The 16,709-nt window shown below is 43.3% G+C and overlaps 1 protein-coding gene across 3 annotated transcripts in view; it reads left to right on the top strand.

Moving 5' to 3' along the window:
- Window positions 1–4,204: 4,204 nt before the first annotated feature.
- GOLGA3 (golgin A3) overlaps window positions 4,205–16,709 on the top strand; it is a 30,661-nt gene continuing 18,156 nt past the window's right edge. For 2 of the 3 annotated variants that reach the window (XM_075168045.1, XM_075168046.1), the window contains exons 1-8: window positions 4,205–4,294; window positions 6,237–6,594; window positions 10,020–10,301; window positions 11,151–11,263; window positions 11,755–12,446; window positions 13,668–13,779; window positions 15,536–15,842; window positions 16,468–16,670. In XM_075168045.1, coding sequence (XP_075024146.1) covers window positions 6,462–6,594; window positions 10,020–10,301; window positions 11,151–11,263; window positions 11,755–12,446; window positions 13,668–13,779; window positions 15,536–15,842; window positions 16,468–16,670 — 1,842 coding nt within the window. In that variant the 5' untranslated portion in view covers window positions 4,205–4,294; window positions 6,237–6,461. The remainder of the gene's footprint in view (window positions 4,295–6,236; window positions 6,595–10,019; window positions 10,302–11,150; window positions 11,264–11,754; window positions 12,447–13,667; window positions 13,780–15,535; window positions 15,843–16,467; window positions 16,671–16,709) is intronic. The other variant, XM_075168047.1, reaches the window with a different exon arrangement.

Here is a 16,709-nt window from a genome sequence, read left to right as displayed (position 1 = left end):
ACATCCCTGAACAGACAAGGCCAACCCTCTTCCACAGTCGTTGAGACATCTTTAAGAAAGTAAATGTCCTGCTCTCTGTGTTGGGCTCCCTGCTGAAAAATTCAAGGTTTCCATGCTTTTTTAGCAAGTCCTTCTGAGGACTGGCCAATGTTACCTACTGTACCATTTTGAGAGCTCTTGAAATGCTGAAGCAAGCACTACATTTCAGTGGAACAGTGACATTTATGAAGTTAGTGGATAGGACTTGTGTGTGTAATGGCAGCACTTTCTTAACCAGTAGCCCCAGGCTGGGAAAGTCATTTCCAGGAAAAAAAAAAAGAAGTAGAAACTTACTGCTTCCAGGCTGGCAGCAAAAAACATTTATTGTGGGAAAGCTAAGCTTAAAACCACTAAAACCCAGTAATTTCCATCCACTCTCTCTCACACACACAGAGATACATGGAAAGAGAAATTTCTGAATTAATTTCCTTAAATATGTAAGGCATCCTGATACCAAAAGTAACCCTCCTCGCCCAGGGAGACTGTAGTGGAACATCCCACAGAAATGAATGCAGCTCTTAGAGGTTTTTCTGTTTTTCGAAACAGCTGGTGTGACCAAACTGAATCCAGCTTTAAACAAGAGGAGGGCATTGGCAAGGTACTTCCAGTAACAAGGTCTTAAATCTTAGTTTATTCTCTGTACGCAAGAGTTCTCATCTGCAAACCTTCTGGTTACACAACACGGCTTTTTATGCTTTCCCAGCCTTCTCTTATGTAGAGTAGAGGTTGATTAAATCCGTTCTGAGTTACGTTGTTGTATCAGAGATGCCACAGTTACATCTCCCCTGTTTATAGAAATGAGTCAGGAAAGTAACACTTTAAATACTTACCCATGCTAGAACAGACACGCTAAAAATTGCTGTATAAATGTTTCACATATATAAATAAAATTTATAAGTAAATAAAATATATAAACAAAATATTAAGGCAGTCTTTAATAAAGCATATTTCTGAAGACCTGAATTCTAGTTCCATAGTCTGTATTTAATACAAAATTGTTTTTTTCCTCAGTGGCTGTGAGAGGAGAGCTGGATGCCTGAGACTGATTGCCGTCTGCCAGTAATAGAGCTATTTATCTGTGGTTAGCACAGGTTTCTTTTCTAATGAAGTTTTTGCAGACTGTGTGACACCAAATAAGAGAAATATGTAAGCAGAAAAAGGAATAAGCACGGGGAATTGGAACATGGTGTTGTCAGTGGTTAGAGAACCAGATCTCTGCTAAGGAAATATTTAGAAAAACATGTTTGTAGCTATAATAGCACCACGCACGGGCTTTGTGCTGTGCAGAGAGTGCCACCCTCTGCTTCTGCAGAGTATGGAGCCTTTCTCTCCTACCTCTGCTTTCTCTAGTGCAATTCTCCCCCGCACACAGCAAGTTACAAAAATACCCTGCTGGGTAGGTAACTCTGCAAATGGTTTGTCATTCCCTGTTAATCTTAATTGTTAGCTCAGCTCTTTAATTTGGCATTATATGCCTTTTTATTTTGGTCAGAGCAAAGATGAATAAATTTGCCTTCCCCTTTTAGGGGTAAGGCCCTGTGGGTTCCCGAAAAAGACAATTCCTATTAAGGTCTGAGAGAACTTCCTTGGAGAGAAGGCGGCATCACAGCTCCTGCACGCAGCCTAGTTGCAGGGCAAAAGAATGCTGCAGCTGGCTGTGGTTAACGACCTCGTTGTGGTACCTTCTGATTTTTCTATTTGAAGAATATAAGAGTGCTCTGCAAGAGGAACTTGAATAGACTTTGGGATAAGCCTTTGGGCTCTTTCTCTGCTGGAGACAGAGACTGCAGTTTACACAAACAAGTCTCCTGCAAAGTTACAGCAATCCCTGCACTTAAAGGCCTCATTTCTGTCAGTGCCTGACAATTTTTCTGGCTTTTTAAAAAACTACCATGACACCTCCCTGTCGTGCTAAAGCTTACGTTACTGATGATAGACATCTTTCAGTATAAGGACTCTCTCTCTCACCCAGGCAGCCTGTTTAAGCCTGCTGCAGCTTTGCGCCATGCTTGGGCGGTAGCCTCTAAACAAGTGGTTATTCCTGTAGCTGGGGGGCTTGGTGCCATGTGGCAGACTAACAACTAAAAAAGAGATACTTTGGAGCTTTACCCAAGCAATAAATTGTCCTAGAGAGATGGGATCAAAGTCAAGAAGCAAGCATAGACAAATACTCCAACTGAACAGCTACATTTGTGACTCAACAGTTCTTAATTTGAGTTCTCTGCGGGAGGCTAAACTCCAACTTTTTACGTTTTTAAAAGAAAGTCAAAGCCACAGATTGAACGAAGGTGAGGCATTCAAGTCTTCCTCACCATATTGTCCTTGACGTCTTCTGTGGAAGAGTATCCAGCAAAGGTCCCTACTAAAGAATTTGAAACACGCATTCATACACACGAGTTCTCAGGGATTCCTCTCAAATCTCAGCAGAGGCTCGTTCTGTTAACGTCCCTCTCGCTCAGCTCTCCGTCGCCCGTACAAACCCCACATATGGTTTACAAGCTCAATGCCGAACATGTGCATCCAGCCAAGAAGGTCAAACTTCAGTTCACATCGGTACTGAGCCACAGCCTGGGATTGCTCTGCACTTGTACAGGCACCTGGCTCAGGGAGCGGAACAGCGGGAGGCTGCTCTTCTCTCAATCCACATACCCCTTCTCCAGATGCTTGTGCAGATCCCTTACCGAGGCTGTGTTTGTGAATTTGTGAACAGTAAAAGGTGTTTCATTCGGTAGAGTCTCTAAGAAGATCGCGCTGAGGCGCACGCTACGCAATCCTTCTTGATCAAGCTCATTTAGTCCCTATCTCTGATCATCCCTCTCTCAGATCCGTGCATTTGCACTTGAAAATCGTCCTGTTCCTGAATTAGTTTGTAATGTTCTCTTCCAAATCGTGCCCCGAGGGCTACCTCTGCGTAATGCACGCAGGAGAACACCCAGTTACTGTCATTAGCAATGTGCCAGGAGCTCGGTTAACAGGTTTGCAATTTAAACAATTTAGACTTGCTGATGGTTTGGGTTTAACTATCTTCCTGACTTGTCCAACAGCCTCACGTCTTCCTGGAGAAACGGCTCAGTGGGTTCGTGCTCATATTAAGGATAGGTTGATAAAAAAAAAGCGGAATACCTGGAAAAGCGGACTAGGTATGTTTACCTGGCAATTATATTTAGGGTGACAATATGATGGTAGAAGGCCTTTCCATTATGAAGATAAACATGTTCAGTTTTCTGAATGGCGGGACAGTGATGTGACCTTTCAGAGAGACGTCTGGTTTTCCATACCCATTTACTAAACAACATTCTGGTCCATACGGAGACTCCAGCAAGGTTAGGAGTAAAATCTACCCAACCAATAAACTCTCCAGCAACCCCCAAATAATCCCAGTGTAACGAGATAAGCTGCTATACGAATGGAAAAAATCTAGAAAAGCAAAAACCACCAATGTAAGTGTGGGAGGAAACAGTTGTGTGACATCCCGCCCCGATGCACCAGTTCCCAGTATCCCAGAGGACTTCCGGGGTGCCCAATGGAAAACTTTAAGGATGGATTTATGAGGAAAGGGCCATGGAATGCTGGAAACATGACATTGACAGGACACGTCATTGAACTCCCCTGACTCTAATCCAGTAAATGGGAACGTGAACGACACAGATAATGAAGCTGCGAGGGCTGCATCGCTTTTATACACAGGTTTAATTTTTAGTTTATGCACAGATTTAATTTTAATTTATGCAAGTCAGCTGCCGGCCTCGGGGTGCTGCACGGAGGCCGGAGGGAGCCGGCAAGTCCCCCTCGGCCGGTCTGGCCCTGCCGCCGCCGCGGGCTCCCCTCCGGGCAGACAAGGCCGCGCCGCTCCTGCCGGCCCCCGCGGCAGGGCCCCGGGCCGGCGCTGAGGGAAGCCCGGCCGGGACGGCGGGGGCCCCGGCGAGGAAAGCCGCTCCCCCTCCCTCCCCTCCCGGAAGAGTCCGTCTGGAAAAGCCGCCGCCTCGCCAGCGGGCCCGACGGCATCGGCTGCCTCCCCGGCTGCGCCAGGCCGCCGCGGCTCCCTGCCGAGGGGCGCGGGGCCCGGCTGTGCGGGGGCGGCGCGGCCGCGGGGCGGAGGGGGCCGCGCCGGGTCCGGCCCGGCCCGGCCCTCAGCGGCGGCGGCGCCCGACTGGCGGGGGAGGGAGAACCGCGTTGCACCGCCGCGCCCTCCCCTTCCCGGCGGAGGCAGCGCCACGTCTCGGGCCGGAGCCGGGCGCCAGGCGGGCGGCCCCAGGTCTGCGGGGGTCTCGCCGGGAAGGGTGGTGGCGGGGCGCGGGGGCGGCTGAGGCGCGGCGCCCGCCGGGAGGCGGCTGGGGGCGGCCGGGCGCTGCTTCAGGCCGGGGGGTCGCGCCCGGGACTGCCCTCCCTCCCCGCGGCCTGCCGGGGTGCGGGGAGCCGCCCTGCCCGGCTCGGCCCGGCTCGGCTCGGCTCGGCTCGGCTCCGTGGACTGCGGCTCCGGGCCTCCGGGTGCCGCTGCCGGCGCCCTGGAGAAGTGCCCCGGCCCCTGCCAGGGACCTCTCGGGCGTGTCTCGCCCCCCGTCTGGGACAGGGCTCCGTTGCCCTCTCGGTTACTGGTGTTTTAAACAAAACCGGTTGTTTCCGTACAGCTCCTTCCCCTGTGAGGTTACTGCTGGGTTCCCGTGGCGTGCGTACATCGGGGTGGGGGTGTGTGTCTGCCTCTGCTCAACAGAGAGATACAAAAGGGCTTTGAAGCCAAAATGCTCTCATCTTTAATATTTGGGAATGGGTTGTACAGGAGAAAGCCATTCTTCATGACCCTGATTATTAGAAGATGTTTTATGACAAGGATAACAAACCATGTAATGTTGGCTGGATTTTGCCAAGGTGTAAGCAGTCTAAATTGTACTTGTCTTTTGTCTGTAATTCTTCTTTGTGACCTGTCATGTCGTATCTCTTTGCCGAACAACGGCTGTTCTTCCAGAAGTTTTATTGTAAGCTGTATTATACAGAAAAGCTTTAAAATCAATAACAAATCACAGTGAAGGTATTTATCTTTCTGTTTGGTGGAGGTTTCTCTTTTAGAAATGGGCTCCAGGTTTCTGGCTCCTTCGCGGCTCACCTACATAAGGGTCACCTACATAATGGTCTAGTCCTGTGTATCCTGAGCCGTTAGCAGCTTCAGGAACGTTTTGGAGATGACTGGTGGTGTTGCTGGGTGACCAGGGCAGTTTGGTACAGTAGCAGTTACACAAGTACTCTCTGGAGATACGGAAGGAATGTTGCTCAAAATGTTTGTGTTCATGTAAAAATGCAATTAAAATATTCCTGACTTGACATTCTCCCCATAACCCCCCTCTTTTTTTTTTTTAACTGGGGATTTCTTGTGTTTCTTTAGTAAATAGTAACCATAACGTTTTGTAATCTGAATTCAGCTGTCAGTAACTATTTGAACAAAATTTAAATACTTGAAGTGACTATGTACAACAGCTTCTGTCACATTGTATTCGTTGGCTATACCCAAAGGTAAGATCTGAATGCCTGGAGAATCATTTGCAAATTCTATAAACTCTGTTTGGAAATCCTCCTCTTGACTCGCCATAGGAGAAGGCAGCGTTGAACTGCAGCCCAGGCCACATTCTGACTGCCAGCGCATGCTGTAATTAGTAGTTCAGGCTCTGTACAGTAATACACACTCGTTGCTCTGCAGACAAGTAAACAGTAATGATGTCATTTAACTTAAAAAAATTACATCTGAATTCCATACTGCATTCTAACTACAGTTATTGAAACTTAAATGGGAGGAGGTCCTTGAAATGAAATATATAATATAAAAGTCCAGACTGTAATTTATAGAGCAAAATGCTGCTCTGAATACTGGCTCACTTATTAAAGCAGAGGCCAGAGAGGCATTTCCATTAAAAGGGACAGCGAACTTAAATCAGTTGCTCGCTGAATATTATCTTGTTTCATCATTACTCTGGTGTATCAATGCTACTAAAAAAAAAAGTGATAATAAAAAAGCTGTAAAACAGATCACTTCTTATTCACAAAAGCTGGATACTTGGTTGTATTTCATTGTCTCTGTTATTACCCTATGTCCTGGTTCTGTGTGTTGAAGTTGGGCTGGAGGGTAATCTGTGAGCACTACTTTCTTTCTAACTCATATTTTCAAAGCTCTAAGAAATGTTTGTAAATTTACTACGTTTCATTTCTAGAGGATGCAGCTCCGTGGTGATTACAACTTTGGCTGCGAGCTGTCTTCATGATCTCCTGGAATTATTGACTGCCTGCTGCACACCAACAGCTGTAAAGCTCAGAACTGTGCTCCTGTGCACATCTTGATGCTGTTGTTGCTGATGGAGAGAAACAGGACTTGGTAGCTCACTTGGTGGCAAATTATTCAGGAGAAAAACTTTCCAGGGATCTGGATCGTTTTTACCATGGACTCCTCGTCTGTCCAGCAGGACGTTCACTTGGAGAACAGAAGCAGTAATGGGGCCCCTAGCAGCTCTGAAGAACTTTTGGATTGTAAAGCCAAGTCAGATTTGCCAGTTACAGCAGATGAAATTAACAGTAAGTTACTTCATACGCACCAAAGCATTTCCTAGTCTTACCCAGGCTTCTCTACAACTCTCTCTTTTGTTGTTCAGGTGATGCTGAAGGACTTTTTTCCTTGAGGTCAGGAATTTCTTGTACAGCAGTTTTAAGCAAGTTTGGTGAAGGCTATGGCTCTGTGTATGGGAAAACTGTCTTTTGTTTTAAAACTTACTCTTTCAAAACAAAACCAAACTATTAACTTAAGAACTATTGGCTATCAGTTGAGTATGTGTTGTTCAGGGTGTTACTCTTTCTTCTGATAGTGTTTCTAAGAGTGTATACCTGAAATTCTCTAGAACTAACAGTTCTGAAATGATTGTTACGGAGTAAGCTCATGACTGGAGTACTTTATTCTGGCAAAAGAAATTTTTCTAATAAATTAAATTGATTATCCAAAACCCAAAATGTACTTTAAAAGTCTCTCTAAACTTCCATTTATGGAAGAGAGATGCTGGCATGTACTCCCCAAATTATCTCAAAATTACTTTTCTGTGTAGACGAGCGCTATAATAAAATAATCATGCAGCTGTTTACAAGAAACCTAAGAGAGCGCTGGTCTGAGTAGATTGTAGAATCAAACTGAGGTTGGAAGGGACCTCTGTGGGTTGCCTAGTCCAACCTCATGCACAGAGCAGACCTAGTTTTGAAGCTAGATCAGGTTGCTCAGGGCCTTGTCCTGTTGAATTCTGAAAATCTCCGGAAAGGGAGGTTCAACAGCCTCTCTACCCATTCCAGTATTAAAATGCTTTCACTGTGAAAATCTTTCCCTTGTATTGAATTGAAATCTCCGTGTTTCCCTTACAGGTATCCGAGGATATGTTGGTATATAAGGATATGGTGGTAGATGGGTGGAGGGGGTGTGTATGTTGTGGCTGTGTAGATGCACAAAAGTATAGAGGTTCCTTACGTAAAAGGAGGTGATCATGTGATGAAGTTGTTAGCCTTCCACCCTCCTCTCGTACCGCAGATTTGTCACGGGCAAGAAAGTGGAGGCCTGAGACTTTATTTGTAATTCTTATGCTGCCCCTTATCAGACTGGCAGAGTGTAGTTATATGATGATTCATTCATCTTTTATGAAGTTGGAGATCACACGTTCCTGTCTTCTCCTGTGTTGGATATCATCCAAACAATTGAATTGTGGCTTACAAATAGGTAGTGTGTCTTTCTACTGTTTTCAACCTAATTGCATCTCCTCCCCCACTGTTCTAAAAAGACTGCAGTTGTATTGACATTACTTCAATTAAATTACTTTAGTTAAAGGCAGCATTTAGATTCTGAGTGTCTGATGGCCTCAGGAAGTTGCCAGGAAACCATTCCTCCAGAATTTTGCTCCAGCATCTCTTTTGTATATGTATACCACTCACAGTTGTGAAGATAAAAATGTAAATAAAGTAGAAACCTGATGCAGTAATAGCTGCAGTTTCTGAAAGATGGGCAGAAACAATATTTCTGAATGTGCAAGGTATCTTCTTATTTTTGGCTTCTTGTGGCTATTCTTAGCACTGACATCTATTTTAAATTTGGTTTTGACAATCTTTTAGTTTTAAAATGCCTTAAACTCTGACTTTGGCTAGTCATTAAAAAGGCAGTCCTGTCCTCTGTCCTCCTTTGCGTCCTTGTTGCACCCATTCCTTTCATGGTGCCTGCAAGTGTTTTTTGTGACCACATGGTGAACTCGGAGAACTGATTCAGGCTAACATGGCCTGAAAATGTTCTCTGTGTGACAAATAAGATACTCGAAAGTGTTTTGATTCAAATCTTAGAGAGCCGGTGGGTTTTGGTAACCTAAGGCTGAAAACTTACTATTTTTACCCACATTCAGTTTCCTCATTCGGTTTCCTCTGAGCTGGTTCACTGTACAAACATCTGTGCTGACTTAAAGGAGGATGCACCGCAGAGGTGGGAACAAACAGTTAGGGGTGGAAATTTATCTTTTCTTCTTTAAATTACTCTGGAGCGAGATTTGACTGCACTTAAAAGGAAATCTCTTGCTTTCTTCAATAGCAAAAGGGAAAACAATTAAAAAGTCCTACCTTCCTATCTGTAAATTTTTCCCCATGTGGATTATTTAATTTCAGGGTGCACTTTAATGTTGTCCACATACATGAATAATAATAGCTTTATTTTTGAATTGTTTTGCTTTCAGAAGTTTGTAGTGATTCATTATATGGGGGGGAAAAAGTTTAATAGCAATATGTTAATGGGCTGGTCTAAATCAATATTTGAAGTTTTATTGAATTGTTGTAATCAACTTCCTGGCTACAGAATATTTCTGCATATGAATCTTAGAAACACTTAGTTTTCGGAGGATCTGTTTCTCAGTTCTGGTTTGTTTGTTTTTTTCTTTCCCACCACATCTTCTTTGAGCAGACTTTAAGAAAACCAAACTGCTTATTCAAGTCTGTAGCTCTGAGAGGAGGAAAAAATAGAAAGAGGAGACTTGATTTTTCCACTTGCAAATACTTTGTGACCATAAATGTTAAATATTTTCAAACATCTTTATGAAAAAATAATGAAATCTTCCATATTATTCCAGTGAGTTCCAGTTACTCCAGTGATATATGGTGTGGGAATGAGCACAAAGACAGTGACTATTTCATATTTCATTTCAGTACCCTGCTCATTTGAGATCTATAATAATACATTTAAAGGTTGATACACAGTTTTGTTGCAACAGCAGTTTCATAAATGTAGGTAGTCCCCAGCCGAGTGAAGTAGAAATGTGTGAGAAATCCAAAGTAGGAACCTGTGAAGTGTTGAACTGGTTTTGAAGATGCATGTTTCCTGACGGAAAAGAAAAATCCAATATTAGTAAGTGGGGATAAAATTGGTATTACAGTGGTTCTTGAATTGCCTTTTATTTGGTAGATTTATTATTTTGATACATGTGAGCTTTGCTACTGTACTTCTGATGAAGACGTCCTATTTGAAAAAATTTAAACTTTGCTTGGCCCAGTCTGGAAGCCGGGATGGTGGATGCCTTCTCCCCAGTGCCCAGCAGCATACCAAAGAGCTGAATCACTCGGCACAGGCCCGCAGTTGCTGGGTCTTATTTGTAGTAGGTTGCCACTCGGTGTGACACAGATCACGTTACTTACAGTGTTTCATGCTTCTAAACCTAACCAGATTTAAAAACCCGTGTGAGGTTTTGAAGATGTTTTATGATCGCTTTTGAGGTCCTGCTTGAAGGCGATGTAGCAAAGCAAATGAAAGGTACTTGTTCTGGTCTTTTTAAATGAAGAATCAAAAGTCCTTTATAAAATTCCTCCTGCAGGTGCTGTCATTAGCAATTTCCATATTCTTACAGTCTAAAGGCAATAGTGGAGCATTGTATTTGGGTGGAGGTGTGAAGATAAATGGGGTGGCTTACAGCGTAGCTCAGTGAAACTTTCTTTTCCAGCTACCAGTATTAATATCAACGAAGTGCCAAATGCAGAGGGAAGTCTGGAGATAAACAGCACAGCGGATGCCTGCGAGAATGGGCCAGAGTCGCTCTTCCCCGACTCTCCTGTATCTTTTGACCCCACCAGCAGTGCGCAGGGTCAAGAGTCATCCCCAGGTGTGACTGGTTTCCATGACAGCCTAAGGAAGTCTCAGGGAACTAGTGCTGAGGGCATAGTTCTTAGAAAAGAAGCTTTGCAGTCTCTCAAACTAAGTCTTCCCATGCAAGAAACTGAATTGTGTAAGCATCTGTTTACAGTGGTGCCCCTGCTTTCTCTTGCTGCATAAAGCTTTTTACTCTGAGCCTGGCTCTACAATCCTATAACATCATTTAAGCTTGGACTAAACTTTGTTTTTGCAGTAAGCTTTTACTTTGAACTATGATTCCTTTTCTTTCAGTAAACCACCCTCTGCTGCAGCTAAGGAACGTGCCTTACCGTTTAAAAATTTTTGCTTTCTGGGGCTGAAGCTATTCTAATCTTCTTGATTATTAGGAGTAACAGGTGACATTAAAAAAAAATCAGCAGAACCAGGTGATTCTAAGCTAAGTAATAAAAGCGGGGAATAAAGGGAAGAGCAATAAAGAGGAGAGAAAGGGGAAGCCTTTATATTAAGGTGTCTAATGCTGCAGGATTTTTCTGAAATAATGTTTTTAAAAAGCCTTACTATGGGGAAGATTTAATGTGAGTTAACGCATTAACATTAAATCTAGGGAACATCTTTCTCTGACCTGTAGGGAATGAGTGGACTGCATAGGTCTTGCTTAGTTTTATAATTTTAGTACTGTCAGAAGTGCAGGACAGGTGAGATAGCAATAGTTTTGTTCTTGCTGTATAATCTCTTGTCATATATACGTGGAGGAACTACAGCATTTGCAAACCAAGCAACGGAAACACGCAGGCTTTATCAATGCTTACACAAGGATATGTTAGAAGAGGGTTTTCTGAGGTGCATGCCAATGGGCTTTCCTTGCATTCCTTGCTTAAGCATGAAGCATGTTGCTGATGGTAGAAGGGGCTTTTTCCTTTTGCGTCAAATTTGCCTGTGTTGGAGTTTTCTGTTTGACTGTAAAGTTACCTTTCACTTACAGGCTCAGTAGAGTCTTCACTCCCATTGGAGAAAGAAGAACAAATAAGACTTCAAGCAAGAAGACGGCTAGAAGAACAGCTCAAACAATACAGAGTGAAGAGACATCAGGAAAGAGTGAGTACCACACAACGGATCTTTTAGATTCAGTATGTTGTTGAAAACTTTATCTTTTCTGTGCTCTAAATTACCGTTTTCTCTGCTTTAAACGTTCAGTAGTTTTCTCAAATGTGAGAAAGCATTTTTTTTCTTCTGGACATGCAAAATTTGGCTCATTGTTACCTCATCGGTAACGTACCATTTTGTGCCACTTAAAATAGGGGGGGAAAAACCAAGCCCGAAACTTAAGTAACCTAAATGTTCAATTTTTCCTATATTTTTCAGTTAGCTTTTGAAGTCTACCTTGATCATTTTCAACAGGCATATACTGAACCTTGATAGGGTTGATTGCTGATGTAATTCACCTTGTTTATGAAATGATTCATATATTTAAAGACTAATGTAAAAGTGTAGAGCTTTACGTATTAAGTTCTACAGCAAAATAAGTCTTTGATGCTAGTTCAAATGTAACATTCTGGAATTTATCGTTGACTCTTTGCTTCTTTTAGTCGAATCAGTCTACGTCCAAAAACCGACCCTCCAGCACCCTAGATCCTGAACTGATGTTAAATCCAGAAATCTTGCCAAGAGCTAGCACTGTAGCAATGACAAAAGAATACTCCTTTTTGCGGACCAGTGTCCCCAGGGGGCCAAAACTGGGTAGCTTGGGACTTCCAGCATCCTCAAAAGAGAGAAGAAGTTCAAAATCTAAGCCCAGTAAGATCCGGTCCTTGGCTGATTACAGAACTGAAGATTCAGGCTCCAGAAACACTACTGGGAATTTTGTGACTACTGATTTATCTGGTGGGACTCTGAAGCAAAGCAGAAGCGGTCCAACATCAGTTGTTTCTGAAATTAGCCTACCCTCTGACACGGATGATCGGATAGAGAATTCCTCCTTGGCAGGAGATAGCATTTCAGAGATTGATGGGAGTGAAGTGGGAATGAGGCTGGATGGAAATGAGAGTGACAGCTCTACCTACAGCAGCGTGTCAGGAATAGGGCTGTATAACAGTTTACAGAATGCAGAAGGCAAACAGGGTATTCCGTATACAATAAACGGTCAGAAGATACATCCTGATGCAATGGGGCAATTTCCTTCCATCAGTGAGGTGCTACAGGCTGCGGCAGTGGAGCGCCAAGCCCAAGAGCAAGAAGTTAATGGGGAAGTACGGAGTCGGAGAGACAGTATTTCTAGCAGGTAAGAAAGATCACCGTACAGTGAGGCCATTATTAGGCATTATGCTTTCTTGGAATAGGCAGTCCATTACTCTTTCCTTCTAACTGTGGCTCCAGTTTTAACTTACATTCATTGTGATCAAATCTGTTACTAACTTACAGATTCTAAAAGAAACTGAAAGGTCACTTCACTTGAGTACCTATTTACTAAGAATATCTTTAGAGAAAGATATTTTTGCCACTGACTGTGTTTTAAACGTACTCCTAGCAGTTGCTGCTATCTGTATTTACTTGTGAAGCAGGCATTCGTTCACTGAGTCACTGATGTGGCATTGGTCTTTAAAGTCTGAAAGTGTAGACTTAACTGACTCAGTGAGATTATTATCATCTTTTTCCTCATCTACGCACGTACCTTTCAGACCTTAAATAGTTACAAAATGCCAAGAGTCTTGTCCTAGATACTCTTATGCTCTTCAGCCCTTTAGAATGATATCTACTTAGTCTCACAAGCTTATGTGCATATGGTAGGTATTAAACTGAGTTTCAGCAAGCAAGTGGATGACTGGTGAAGCCCTTAACAATGCAGTTGTGTTTTTTATCATTTGTCTGCAGGTGCATGTTTTATACATGCTAATTTTGAAATTACCTTTTTTTGTTAAGGTAAAATCAGTTGCCAACAATTATTCCAGCTTAGACTTAATTCTTACAGTAATGAGAGGGAAAGGTCTTTTTCTCTAGACTCCTTGGCTGTACATCAGGGAAGGAGCATAAGGAATCCCTTATGCCAAATACCTGTTCTTCCTCTTTTGCAGCAGCTGTTGGTATTTCTCAGGCACTTTCACATTAAAGCAGACAATTGCGGACAATAGTTGTGGAGGTTTTGTGCTCCCATTATGTCCATTTCTCTGCTTATAATGGCATATGCAGATACAGAATATAATGAAGTCAACCACTGCACTTCTGTAAAATAACAAATATATGAGCGCCACACTAGATTCTAGTTGCTGCAAATATAGGAAACTAATTTATAAAACCTTAGCGTGAATATAATTTCTTTATGTCTGGATGGTAACAAAGGTTGATTCACTGTGTTCTGCATTCATCAGAAAGCCAGAAAAAATGTCCTAAATTCTAGGTCACACGTGGAGTCTGAGTACCTCTTAATTTCAGCTTCACTTTTCTTCAACTAGATGAGCGTTGTATTCTAACCCTTTAACTGTGTACGTGCTGTCTCTGTCTCCAGTGTTTCTATGGAAAGCTCAATCGCAGGAACTCATGACGAAATGTTGCAGGTTCTGAAGGAGAAGATGAGACTTGAAGGGCAACTAGAAGCACTCTCACTAGAAGCTAATCAGGTAGAAAATGAATTTGAATTTCTGTATTTAGCAAATTACGTTAATATATTAATTAATTTTCAGGAGCCTCCTACTCATTACTTGTGGGAATTGTGTTTTGTAAAAACGTTGTTGAATAAAGTACTTTATAAGGATGCTGTGGTGGGTTGACTCTGGCTGGATGCCAGATGCCCACCAAAGCTGCTCTATCACTCCCCCTCCTCAACTGGACAAGGGAGAGAAAAAAATACAACGAAAGGCTCGTGGGTCGAGATAAGGACAGGGAGATCACTCACCAATTACCATCACGGGCAAAACAGACTCCACTTGGGAAAATTAGTTTAATTTATTACTAATCAAATCAGAGTAGGATAATAAGAAATAAAACCAAATCTTAAAACACCTTCCCCCCACCCTGCCCTTCTTCCCAGGCTCAACTTCACTCCTGATTTTCTCTACCTCCTCCCCACCAGTGGCGCAGGGGGATGGAGAATGGGGGTTGTGGTCAGTTCATCACTCGTTGTCTTTGCCGCTGCTTCCTCCTCAGGGGGAGGACTCCTCACACTCTTCCCCTGCTCCAGCGTGGGGTCCCTCCCATGGGAGACAGTCCTCCACGAACTTCTCCAACATGGGTCCTTCCCACGGCTGCAGTTCTTCACGAACTGCTCCAGCATGGGTCCCTTCCACGGGGTGCAGTCCTTCAGGAGCAGACTGCTCCGGCATGGGTCCCCCGCGGGGTCACAAGTCCTGCCAGCAAACCTGCTCCAGCGTGGGCTCCTCTCTCCACGGGTCCACAGGTCCTGGCAGGAGCCTGCTCCAGCGTGGGCTTCCCACAGGGTCCCAGCCTCCTTTGGGCATCCACCTGCTCTGGTGTGGGGTCCTTCAGGGGCTGCAGGTGGATATCTGCTCCACCGTTAACCTCCATGGGCTGCAGGGGGACAGCCTGCCTCACCATGGTCTTCACTATGGGCTGCAGGGGAATCTCTGCTCCGGCGCCTGGAGCGCTGCCTCCTCCTCCTTCACCAACCTTGGTGTCTCCAGGGCTGTTTCTCTCACATATTCTCACTCCTCTCCCCACTGTTTTTCTTCCACAGGTTTTTTTTTCCCCCTTCTTAAATATGTTATCACAGAGGCACTACCACCATCGCTGATGGGCTCAGCTTTAGCCAGTGGCAGGTCCGTCTTGGAGCCGGCTGGCACTGGCTCTATCGGACATAGGGGAAGCTTCTAGCAGCTTCTCACAGAAGCCACCCCTGTAGCCCCCCGCTACCAAAACCTTGCCATGCAAACCCAATACAGATGCTTAAGAGGATAAATACAAAGTTAGTGAAGTCTTCAAAGGCTTTAAAAAAAAAAGTTCTGTGTTTTTTTTTTAAAAGTCAAATTAAAAGAGAGACGATAAATCCAGAGTAATGCTAGCAATGTCTATATAGCTCTATTTTCTCTTTGTATTGACTGATGGTATAACACATACAATAGAAAGCATTCTTCCTTAAAGTGTGGAAACCTGTGTCTTATTAAAAATCCTGACATGGTTACTGACATATAACGCTACATGTTTTGTCTGTGCTTTCCTCTGTATTTTCTTTGACTATTTGAAATATCTGCTAGGTGAGGTGTCACTTTAAAAAATAATTTTTTACAAGCAAGTGGTCTTTGCCTTAGCAAAGCCATTTTGCTGGGCATCTTCTTTAATACATTAATACATTTAATACATTAATACATTAATGTATTTTCTCTTAAGATTTCTGTATTTTTATTTTCTGGACACATTCAGGCTCTCAAAGAGAAGACTGAGCTACAAGCCCAACTTGCAGCTTTGAACATGAAGCTTCAGGCACAGATGGAGCACAGCCAAAACAGCCAGCAGAAGCAGGAATCTCTGAGCTCAGAAGTGGCCACATTAAAGCAGTCTTGCTGGGATCTGGAACGAGCAATGGCTGACCTGCAAAATACCTTGGAAGCAAAGAATGCTAGTTTGGCTTCTTCAAATAATGATTTGCAGTTAGCAGAGGAGCAGTACCAAAGACTCCTGCTGAAGGTTGAAGACATGCAAAAAAATGTTCTCACCAGAGACAGCACAGGTGGGATGATGTAAATGTCAATCTTTAAAATTTGTTATTCCATATATCATTTTATTTCAACATAATTCTGAAGTCCCGGAAGAAGGAATTTTAATCTGTGTTTCATTGATGTCATATTAATAAAACGGTCTGAATTTTAAGATGATTGGTTTTTATTTTGTGTCACGGAAGTGCCACAGTTTGCAAGCTGCCACTGCCAGCTTGGAGAGGGAGGCATAAATATTTAGTCTAGTAACTGTTTGATAGTGGACTAATGGTTTTTAGAAAATTGTACAAATATTAGTTTGTAATGATGACTCTATGTGTCAGGATACCTGCTTCCTGATTTTTAATTAGTTCATATTTTCTGTCTCTAAGGAACTATGAATGCTTATAGAAGTGATTCATTTGTTTTATTTTTATTCTGCTTATGACCTGATACTTTGGATTCTAGCACTTCCCCTCACTTTTGCAGGAAAAGCCAATCTTTATGTAATTAGGCATATATTTTTTTGTTCAAAAAGAAAGAAAAAAAAAAGAAAAAAAAAGAAAAAGCTATGAATATAGCAATAATCCTTGAAAATGTGTGCATAAAAATAGAACAATGGAGTGCGCTAGTCTAAGTTCTTTATTTTTCTTTTTCTAGTTCATGATCTGCGACAGCAGTTGGCTTCCTTACAGAACCAGCTTCAGAAGGTGCAGTTGGAACGGACCACGCTGACCAATAAGCTCAAGGCGTCTGAGACAGAAATCACATCGCTCCAAAATGTGCGGCAGTGGTACCAGCAGCAGCTTGTACTAGCACAGGAGGCCCGTGTCAGGCTGCAGAGTGAGATGGCCAATATACAGGTATTATGATTTACTTGCATCTGGGAGGACTGAGAATCT

This window comes from Calonectris borealis, chromosome 18, assembly GCF_964195595.1.
Source record: "Calonectris borealis chromosome 18, bCalBor7.hap1.2, whole genome shotgun sequence".
Taxonomy (NCBI): domain Eukaryota; kingdom Metazoa; phylum Chordata; class Aves; order Procellariiformes; family Procellariidae; genus Calonectris; species Calonectris borealis.
This window is presented reverse-complemented; position numbering and strand designations above follow the sequence as displayed.